The 11567-nt window shown below is 45.8% G+C and overlaps 1 protein-coding gene across 1 annotated transcript; it reads right to left on the bottom strand.

Annotated features, from left to right (window-relative positions):
- Window positions 1-5837: 5837 nt before the first annotated feature.
- LOC100586204 (olfactory receptor 7A10) lies at window positions 5838-6767 on the bottom strand. Its single transcript, XM_012509383.2, is given in 1 exon segment — window positions 5838-6767. A coding segment is annotated over 1 exon segment (930 nt).
- Window positions 6768-11567: the final 4800 nt, after the last annotated feature.

Below are 11567 nucleotides of genomic sequence, written 5' to 3'. Positions count from 1 at the left end.
TAGTAAAGACAGGGTTTCACCATGTTGTTCAGACTGGTCTCGAACTCCTAATCTCAGGTGATCGCCTCTCCTCGGCCTCCCAAAGTGCTGGGATTACAGGCATGAGGCACTGCACCTGGCCTCATATATAGTTACTTTTTGTGTATGGTTATGAGGTAGGGTCTAAGTTCTTTAATTATTATTATTTTTTTACATGTGTGTATCCTATTCTTGGGAAAATTTAAAGGGGATTGTTTCTGTTTCTGGTAATGCGAGCATTCAGCGTGTGCTCCCCTGCCTGTAATTCACCCAGTAGGGTCAGAGCAGGGCTGGAGAAGCGAAAACCATAACTAGAAGAGACTTCCCCAACAGGATGTTGCCCAACCCTGGCCGGGCTGACATTCAGCCTCCAGGGTCCTTATCGGCAGTGCAATCGCAGCTGTGACTAAACCCAGCCACCCACAGCCTGATGCCCCCACACCCTTGACCTTCCCTTTAGCTTCGGGCTTGAGCAGGCCTTTGATACTCAGATAGAGAAAGGAGACAGCAAGACCCCTGTGCCTTCTCAGAGGGGGCACCCCTTCCCTGATGCCTTCACGGGTCCTGCCTCTCCGGGACCCAGCTTCCCTCCCGGCCACCCCACCACCTCCCCAGCCACACCCCATTTCCACCCATCTAGAGAGGGCGAAACACAAACACTCCTGGCAGCCCTGCCCGAGTGTGTCCTGGGACATGGTGGGGTGGGGGCTCCCTGACTCCTGGGAAGGGGAACTCTGGGGTGGCCTGTCCTCCCAGCTCCTCGCCCCCCCACTGGTGCCTCTCCCCATGAGTCGTGGGAAAAGGCAACAAAACCAACCGCAGGGACATGTAAAATCTCTTCCTGTATCTGTGACAGCTGTCTTGTTGGTCTGGCCGTCTATTCTTGAGAACACCTGAATCCGTTCAGACCAAGCTCTTCCTCTCCCCGAGAACCCTCTATGGCTCCCACCTCACCCAGTAAAATCCAGTCTTCCCCAAGGCCCACAAGGCTTGGCTGTGTGATTTGCCCTGTCACCTCCAGCTCTCCTCCCTTCATTCACTTGGCTCCAGCCACAGCAGCTTCCTCAGTATTCCCCAAATAAATATACCAGGCCCAGTCCAGACTCAGGGCCTTTGCATGTGCTGTTCCCTCCACCTGGAACACCTTTCCCTCAGATTTTTTTTTTAATCTTTTAATTATTTTGTTTTTTGAGACAGAGTCTTGCTCTGTCGCCCAGGCTGGAGTGCAGTGACACGATCTCGGTTCAACCTCTGCCCCCCCATTCAAGCAATTCTCCTGCTTCAGCCTCCTGAGTAGCTGGGATTACAGGCATGTGCCACCACGCCTGGCTAATTTTTGTATTTTTAGTAGAGAGGGAGTTTCACCATGTTGGCCAGGCTGGTCCCGAACTGCTGATCTCAGGTGATCCACCCGCCTCAGCCTCCCAGAGTGCTGGAATTACAGGCGTGATCATAGTGTCTGGCCGAGCCACTGCACCTGGCCTCTTTTTACTTTTAGAGACAGGGTCTTGCTCTGTTGCCCAGGCTGGAGTGTGGTGTTGCCTCCATGGCTCACTGCAGCCTCCACCTCCTGGGCTCAAGTGATCCTCCCCCCTCAGCCTCCTGAGTGGCTGGGGTTACAGGCCTGAGCCAGGCCTGTTCTGTTTCTTCTCTGTACTCGAAACCTACAGCAATGCTCTAGGTTTGCTCAATACACACAGTAGCTACTCAATAAATGTGCATAAATAATACATGAACGATGAGTTCTAGCTGGGAAATGACAACTGGGAAAAGTGGGATGTGGAGGAGAATTTAAGAGATGAGAGCTGTTTCCGAAACTCCTGGGGGGCCTGAGGCGCCCGGATCGGGGAGAAACTGGGGCGACCATCCACTTCCCCCGCAGTCGCACGCACCTCCCCTTGGCGGCCCACAGGTGGCGCTCGCTCCATGAGCTGCAGCGGCGGGAAGCCGGAAGTGGGAAAACCCGAGCTTTAGCCCCCTCCCCTGTCTGGTTGCTGGGGTCAGTTCCTGGCCAGGATTAGGACGCCAAGCCCAGGCACCCTGCTTCGGGTCCCACCTCCTGGTAGAGGGGCTTTTTGGTCAAATGAGGGGGATCTGAGAAGAGTGGGGGTGGTCCACTCTGTGGTCTTCCCTCTGTCCACGCATGCTCTGATTCCCCCATTCCCAAAACTAGTTCATGCCTGGGGGAGGTAGGAACGCACTTACCATGTTCGTGTTCTGCCTTAACTTTATATAGGTTAGAGCTGGGCGCAGCGCTTGGTGTCAGTGGGTCCTGGGTGCACGTTTGTGGAACAGTGAATGGGTGAATCCCTGTTTTACAGATGGGGAAACTGAGGCTCAAGAAGGCGATGCGGCTCACCCAGGTTCATAGAGCCAGAAAATGGCAAGGCTGGGATCGGAGACACCAGGCCTGTGTGAGTCCAGAGTCAGCCCTTTTTTTTGTTTTGTTTTGTTTTTTTTGTTTGCTTGTTTTGGTTTTTGTTTTTTTGAGACAGGGTCTCACTCTGTCACCCAGGATGGAGTGCAGTGGCAGGATCTTGGCTCACTGCAACTTCCGCCTCCTGGGTTCAAGCGATCTCCTGCCTCAGACTCCTGAGTAGCTGGGATTACAGGCATGCGCCACCATGCCCAGCTAATTTTTTGTATTTTTAGTAGAGACAGGGTTTTACCATGTTGGCCAGGCTGGTCTTGAACTCCTCATCTCAAGTGATCTGCCTGCCTCGGCTTCCCAAAGTGCTGTTGCCCAACCTCAAAAAACGAGAACTGGAAGTTTTTGTCAAGAGGAGCGTGGGAACCGGAAATCCTTGCTTCTGATACCGGAAGTCAGAGACCACACATTCTCAGGGAGTGAAGTTGAGGTCCCAGTGCGGGGCCTGCAGAAATCCAGGATTAGGACTCAGGGAATCTAGGGCTGGGATATTGGGGGTTCTGAGCCCTCAGGAAATAGGAGTTCTATGACAGTATGAGAAATTGGAAGAATGTAGAGCTTGGAAAGGAATTGGAGGGAGTCAGAGAATGAGGGAGACTACTGTGGGCTGGAAGGGACCAGCCAGAGTGGCAGCCAGTGTCCCATGGTTCAGGAGTTTTGATGGCCATTTACCTTTGCTTACTAGATGCCTGTAGGAGCCCCTTCTCTGTGATAACTAAAAATGTCTCCAGAAATTTCTAAATGTTCCCTGGGGCAAAATTGTCCCCAAGGTGAGAATTGCACTAGAGTTAAAAAAAATTAATTATAGTTTTTTTTTTTTTTTTTTGAGACAGAGTCTCTCTCTGTTACCAGGCTGGAGTGCAGTGGCAGGATCTTGGCTCACTGCAACCTCCACCTCCTACGTTCAAGCAATTCTCCTGCCTCAGCCTCCCAAGTAACTGGGATTACAGGCTTGTGCCACCACGCCCGGCTAATTTTCTGTATTTTTAGTAGAGACAGGGTTTCACTATGTTGGCTAGGCTGGTCTCGAACTCCTGATCTCAGGTGATCCGCCTGCCTTGGCCTCCCAAAGTGCTGGGATTATAAGTGTGAGCCACCGCGCCTGGGCCTGCCTCAGACCCTCTAATGCTGACTCTAAATAACCACAGCAAGACTTTTTAGACTCTTTCAATCCACTTTACTTGTTCTGCTCTTGGGAATATTCGCAAAGCTGTTATTTCTTGTTGCATCAAATTGTTTCTATAAGTTTTCTCATCCTTTTTGTTCCAACTCCACAGCACGTAATTCACAAATGTTTGCTGCCAACAGAAATATGAAGTTCTTGCATGTCTGTTTCTTTCTCAGATAATTTTTTTTTTACAATTATTTATTAACTCTTCTATTCTCTGTAGGAGGACTGTAAATCACCACTATTGACTCTGGGTCTTAAGGGTGCCTCAACTGTAAGGAGAGCATAGCTCTTCAATAGTTGACATTGAACTTGGACATGTGACTTCAGCTAAATGTGAATAGTCCTGAAATGTCCAATGCCTAAGAAGAAGCTGTAAGAGATTACATCACTTGGCTGGGCATGGTGGCTCACGCCTGTAATCCCAACACTTTGGGAGGCTGAGGTGGGCGGATCATGAGGTCAGGAGATCGAGACCACCCTGGCTAACATGGTGAATCCCCGTCTCTACTAAAAATACGAAAAAAATTAGCCGGGCGTGGTGGTGGGTGCCTGTCATCCCAGCTACCTGGGATGCTAAGGCAGGAGAATGGCGTGAACCCAGGAGGCGGAGCTTGCAGTGAGCCGAGATTGCACCACTGCACTCCAGCCTGGGCAACACAGTAAGATTCCCTCTCAAAAAAAAAAAAAAAAAAAAAAGAGATTCCATTACTTTTCTTGAGCTTCCTCTCTCAAATTGTCCTTGCTGTCCAAAGTTCAAGAACTTGATTTGGATAGCCCTATGTACGGAATATTTTGGTCTCTTCCAAAATTGATATGTCCCAAATCCCCAAAGTTAAAACTTCTCCAACATTGCCTCCTATGTGATTAAAAAAAAGCATGACATTAAACCATTTACTATTAGGATGACTTGTTATGCAGTAGTAGCTTACTGATACAATAATCAATGCAAACAGAACTAAAGAGATTCAGAATAACCTGACGTTTCTTGGTTCTGGACCTTTGTTCTGTTATTTGAAGGAAACATTCATGATTACCTGGTTATTCATATTTATTTCAAGTAACTGTATTAAAATGAGACTGCCTATTAGATTATCTTCAGGTAGCTAGGAGAGGTTGAAAGTAAATATGTTGGGAAAATACTGACTTTTTTTCACATGCTAATCCACCAGGTTACTTTTGAGTAACCCTGAGTCCAGAAAAGCCTCCAAAAATGTCTAGTTGGTGGATTACTCTTTTTACAGAAATATGTGTTCACTGTAATTTTTGCCTTTCCTCCAAAACAACCCTTGGTGTTCTTCCATACATTATAGGCTGTGATGCCTGTAACTGCTTACACATTCCTTCCAGAGCACATATAATGTTTCCTCCAAGATATAAGCCCCGGGTCTGGGTGGTGGAGGTGTGGAGATCCACTCGTCTGGCGGCCACCTAAGACCATGCTTCTGTCTGTAAGTTTCCCTGGTAGATTACCGTAACCAACAAACTGGCTTGTCTGCCTTGTCCTTTGGCTTCTCAGATCCTTCTGCACTTGGGAACTGCTTTGCATATATAGTCCTTTCATGGAACAACACATATGTTTTTGAAGAAAAAACTGTGACCTTCAATCACAAGTCTCTATTCCCAGAGACAACACTGGGTAGAAATTCGAGCTCTTGTGTGAGTCATCCTTTGATCATGAGAGTTGAAGAGTGTTTAGAGTATAAAAGAGAGAAAACAACTGAAGATAAAGTAAACACATATATTGTTCACCTATCAACACTTTGATGCTTATGACATTTTAAGGAAGAGATGTAAGTGAGGACAATGGAAGGAGTCATATTTGTAGGTAGCACTGGAAAACATTAGGCAGAAGTAGCAGAGTGATGCAAGGACATTACGTAGACCATGACACTCAATCCTTCACTCAGATGAACAAACCTAGTGACACGTGGACATCAGGCTCCTCTACTTCAGTGAGTAGATGTACCTCAACGAAAACAAATATTCCATAGTTATTTAATGTGTGATTGAAAATTGTATTCTGTCATATTTAAGGTCATCTCTGACTCTAAGAAGAATAGTGTAAACTCTATAAAGTAGTTGAGGAACAAAGAAATTTAAACTCCAGGAAATAAATGGAAGGGGCAAGTCCTCCTTCCACCATCTTATTAACAAATCACCGTTTCTGGCTCTGGGGCTTAGAGCTCTGAAGTCACAGACCTTTCTTGAAAAATAGCCTTTCTATTGCTTCCCTCTGAAGAATCTTTTCATAGCACCCTTTATGTCTTTATTCCTCAGACTGTAGATGAAGGGGTTCAGCATGGGGGTGACCACAGTGTACATCACTGAGGCTGCAGCAGCTGTGTGTGAGTTGTGGGTTGCAGCAGAACTAAGATACACCCCTAAGCATGTACCATAAAATAAGGAGACAACTGAGAGGTGAGAGGCACAGGTGGAAAATGCCTTATACTTCCCCTGAGCTGATGAGATTGCACGTATGGAGGAAACTATCTTAGAGTAAGAGTAAAGGATCCCAGTGAGGGGAGCACCACCCAGCAGTGCTACTGCAAAATACATCACCATGTCATTAAGAAAGGTGTCAGAACAGGCAAGGTGGACCACCTGATTAATTTCACAGAAAAAATGAGGGATTTCCATGTGTGTACAAAAGGGCAGTGGCAACACCATTAAGCTTTGTAACACGGAATTCAGAACACCCATGAACCAGGACGCCAGAGCCAGCAGTCCACAGAGTTGAGGGTTCATAATGACCATGTAGTGCAGAGGGTGACAGATAGCCACAAACCGGTCATAGGCCATCACGGTCAGAAGGAAGTTATCCAATCCTACAAAGAGTAAGAAAAAGCACATCTGGGTGATGCAGCCTGCATAGGTGATGACTTCGTTGTGTGTCTGGATGTTCACCAGCATCTTTGGGACAGTGGTAGAGACGAAACAGATGTCTACGAAGGACAGGTTGGAGAGGAAGAAGTACATGGGGGTGTGGAGGTGGGAGTCTGAGACTGTGGCCAGGTTGATGAGCAGGTTCCCAAGCATGGTGACCAGGTACATGGACAGGAACAGCCCAAAGAGGAAGGGCTGCAATTCTGGCTCCTCTGAAATTCCCAGGAGAAGGAATTCTAAAATTATTGTATTGTTTCATGATTTCATCTTGTGACGTGACTACCAGAGAGAGAGAAAGAGAACATGAAACAAACATGCATTCCAAAACTATCAGAGATGTTATCATTTATATTCCACAGTCAAGAAGTTAATATCTTCTTCTTAAAAAATTATTTTTAAGTTGACAGATAAAATTATATGTATTTATCACATATAACATAATGTGTTTTTAAAAGTTTTATTTAGTTTCAGGGTTACATATGCAGGTTTGTTAAACAGTTAACATGTCATGGGGGTTTAGTGTATAGGTTATTTCAATACCCAGTAATAAGCATAGTATGTAATAGGTGTTCGATCTTTACTCTCCTCCCACATTCCACCCTCAAATAGGTCCCAGCATCTATTCTCTCATTTTCTTTTTTGAGATGCAGTCTCGCTCTGTCACCCAAGCTGGAGTGCAGTGGTGCAGTCTTAACTCATTGCAACCTCTGTCTCCTTGTTCAAGTGAATCCTGTGCCTCAACCTCCCGAGTAGCTGGGATTACAGGTAGGCACCACCACGCCCATCTAATTTTTGTATTTTTAGTAAAGACAGAGTTTTGCCATGTTGGCTAGGCTGGTCTTGAACTCCTGACCTCAGGTGATCTGCCTGCCTCAGCCTCCCAAAGTGCTGGGATTACAGGCATGAGCCATTGCTCCTGGACTATTCTGTTCTTTGTGTTCATGTGTACTCAATGTTTAGCTCCCACTTATTAGTAAGAACATATGGTATTTGGTTTCTTGTTCCTGCATTAGTTTGCTTAGAATAATGGCTTTTAGCTACATCCATGTTGCTGCAAAGGACATTATCTTGTTCTTTATTATGGCTTCGTAGTATTCCATGGTATATATGTACCACATTTTCTTTATCCAGTCTACTATTGATGGTCGTCTAGGTTGATTCTATGTCTTTATAATTGTGGATAGTGCTGTGATGAATATAAGTGTGGATGTGTCTTTAAGGTAGAACAATTTATATTTTCTTGGGTATACACCTAGTAATGGGATTGGTAGGTCAAATGGTTGTTCTGTTTTAAGTTCTTTGAGAAATTGCCAAGGGTCTAATATCAGAATCTGTAAGAAACTTAAACAAATTAACAAGCAAAAAACAAGCAACCCCATTAAAAAGTGGGCAAAGTACATGAGCAGACACTTCAGGAAAAGACATACATGCGGCCAACAAGCATATTAAAAAATGCTCAACATCCCTACTCATGACAGAGATGCAAACTAAAACCGCAGTAAGATACCGTCTTACACCAGTCAGAATGGCTATAATTGAAAAGTCAAAAAATAACACACACTGCTGAGGTTGTGGAGAAAAGGGAACACTTATACGCTGCTGATGGGAATGTAATTAGTTCAGCCGCTGTGGAAAGCTGTTTGGTGATTTCTCAAAGAACTTAAAACATGATGTGTTGAAGTATAAATACAATGTGGAATGGCGAAATCTAGCTAATTAGCATCTACACGACCTCACCTTGTCATCATTTTTGTGAGGAGAACACTTAACATTCACCCTCTTAGTCTAGTCTTTTGAGAATACAGTGTATCACCATGAACTGTTGTCACTATGCTGTGCAATATGTCTCTTGAAGTTATTCCTCCTGTCTAACTGGAATTTTGTGCCTATTGGCCAACATCTTTCTAACTTTCCCCACTCCCCTTACCCCAGCCTCCATTCTACAAGAAGTTAATTTCTATATTGTTTGTGAATCTGGTCCCCATTAGGGGATCCCCTTGCCATCTCTGAATTCCTTCCCACTCTCAGCCTTTCTCTGAGGGCATCTACTGTACAAGTTTAGGGAGAAAAATCTTTCATGCATTTGAGGAACATCAAGTGAATTTTGACATGTTCCAGATGCTGTCTAGACAGTGAGTGAGTCGTGATATAACAGAAGTCCCTGTGCTAGTTTGCTGACAATGGAACAGAAAACCAAACACTGCATGTTTTCACTTATAAGTGGGAGTCGAACAATGAGAACACATGGACACAGGGAGGGGAACATCACACGCTGGGGACTGTCGGGGGTACGGGACAAGGGAGGGAGAGCATTAGAACAAACACCTAATGCATGTGGGGCTTAAAACCTAGATGGCGGGTGGATGGGTGCAGCAAACCACCATGGCACATGTGTACCTATGTAACCAACCTGCACGTTCTGCACATGTATCCCAGCACTTAAAGAATAATTTAAAAAACCCCAGAAGTCCCTATGCTCTAAACACAGAGAAATAATACAAGTAAATTTGTAAAATACCACATACTATGTCAGATGATGATAGATCTTCTACTATGTCAGGTGACCACAGATCCTATACTACATCAGGTCGTGACACCTCCTACAAAGAAAAGAAAGAAGGCAAAAGGGAAAACATGGATGAGGTGTTAGTTTTTACTTTGCTTTCCTGTAAGACCAGCAGACAAGGTGACAATGGAACAGAAGACAGGGTCGGAGTGACCATGTTCCCCGCAGAAGTGTGTGCCAGGCAGAAGGAAAGATCAGTGAAAGATGCTGAGGAATGTGCTTCTGGCAGATGTTCAAGGCTAACAAGGAAGCCAGTGTAGCAGGAGAATGAGCAAGAAGAGAGGGATGGGAGACAGTGTCAGAGGATGATGAGGAATGAGGTGGCCTCCTAAATGCTGAAATTTGATGACACAAGGAGTTCCTCTGTCCCGATGTTGTTGCATTTGCACTTTAGTAATTTGGTTGCAAAGCTGTCCCATTATTTGAAGTGCATCTCCTCTTTGTTTTTCACTGCTGCCTTGAGTTCTGTTTTTTTTTTTTTTTTTTGAGATGGAGTCTCACTCTGTCACCCAGGCTGGAGTGCAGTGGCGTGATCTCGGTTCACTGCAACCTCTGCCTCCTGGGCTCAAGTGATTCTCCTGCCTCAAGCCTCCTGAGTAGCTGGGATTACAGGCGCCTGCTACCACACGTGGCTAATTTTTGTATTTCTAGTAGAGATAGGGTTTCGCCATGTTGGTCAGGCTGGTCTTGAACTTCTGACCTCAGAGGATCCGCCCACCTTGGCCTCCCAAAGTGCTGGGATTACAGGCGTGAGCCACCGCGCCTGGCTAAGTTTTGGTCTTTTAATTACGAGTTGCCTTTTGGAATATATTGGTCCCAGATTCTTTTTTTTTTTTTGAGACAGAGTCTCGCTCTGTCGCCCAGGCTGGAGTGCAGTGGCGCAATCTCGGCTCACTGCAAGCTGCGCCTCCCGGGTTCGTGCCATTCTCCTGCCTCAGCCTCCCGAGTAGCTGGGACTACAGGCGCCCGCCACCACGCCTGGCTAATTTTTTGTATTTTTAGTAGAGATGGGGTTTCACCGTGTTAGCCAGGATGGTCTCGATCTCCTGACCTCGTGATCTGCCCACCTCGGTCTCCCAAAGTGCTGGGATTACAGGCGTGAGCCACCGTGCCTGGCTGGTCCCAGGTTCTTTTCCTCTGAAAATTCCTCTTGCCCTAGAGGTGCACACAAACACACACACACACAATGTATACACATGTGCATCACATCGTGGCCTCCTAGGGCTGTGTTACTCCTCTGCTCTTCTCACCCCTAGTCTCACTATTAGAAAGGAATGGAGGCCAGGCACGGTGGCTCACGCCTGTAATCCCAGCACTTTGGGAGGCTGAGGCGGGCAGATCACCTGAGGTCAGGAGTTCGAGACCAGCCTGACCAACACGGTGACACCCTGTCTCTATTAAAAATACAAAAATTAGCTGGGCGTGGTGGTGGATGCCTGCAATCCCAGCTACTGGGGAGGCTGAGGCAGGAGGATTGCTTGAACCTGGAAGGCGGAGGCTGTGGTGAGCCGAGATCGTGCCCCTGGACTCCAGCCTGGGCAACAGAGCAAGACTCCATCTCAAAAAAAAAAAAAAAAAGGCAAGTGAAAATGGTGATGATATATATGAATTTTGCTTAAACCAAGCAATAGTTTAAGGCTACAAGAAATCTCTGTCACATGCATCAGCCTGGGAAAAACTTAAGGAGCTACCACATTGAATAGGGTTGGAACTTATAAACAGGGAGAAAAGGGAAACTCCCTAATTTTGCTGGCATAAATGTGAAGTGATACACCTAGATACAGCTATAAATACTAAAAATACAGATATTCATTCACTCGGTTTCTCAATCTCAGCGCTACTTAAATTCTCAGCCAGATTATTTATTGTGGTGGGGTCTGTCCCTCTTGTCTACTGACCTTTTACAGGGTGAAAGCCAAATATGTCATTGCTCAATGTCCCCTGGGGGACAAAATCATGCCACCCACTCAAGTGAGAATGACAATTTTAACATAAAAATTCCAAAATGTAGGAGGCTGAGGCGAGTGGATCATGAGGTTAGGAGTCAAGGCCAGCCTGACCAACATGGTGAAACCCCGTCTCTACTAAAAATACCAAAATTAGCCTGGCATGGTGGCATGCACCTGTAATCCCAGCTACTTCGGGAGGCTGAGGCAGGAGAATTGCTTCAACCCAGGAGGCATAGGTTGCAGTGAGCCGAGATCGCACCGTTGCACTCCAGCCTGGACGACAAGAACAAGACCCCGTCTTAAAGAAAAAAAAATCCAAAATGTTTTTATAGCATTTATAAGATAGGAAAGGAAAGAAGACAAGCTAAAAACAACTGCACTAAAATATAGCATATTTGTGATCTGCATAGGATTCTGTCTATGCATTTGCTTAAGTGTATGAATACAAAAGTGTGCATAATATAGAAAGAGAAGTTTTAAAAGAAACGAACTTATACAACAAGGAATGATGGTTAAAATGCAATTAGGTTAAGCACAGTGGTTTCAAAACAA

Source organism: Nomascus leucogenys, chromosome 10 (assembly GCF_006542625.1).
Source record: "Nomascus leucogenys isolate Asia chromosome 10, Asia_NLE_v1, whole genome shotgun sequence".
Lineage (NCBI taxonomy): Eukaryota > Metazoa > Chordata > Mammalia > Primates > Hylobatidae > Nomascus > Nomascus leucogenys.
This window is presented reverse-complemented; position numbering and strand designations above follow the sequence as displayed.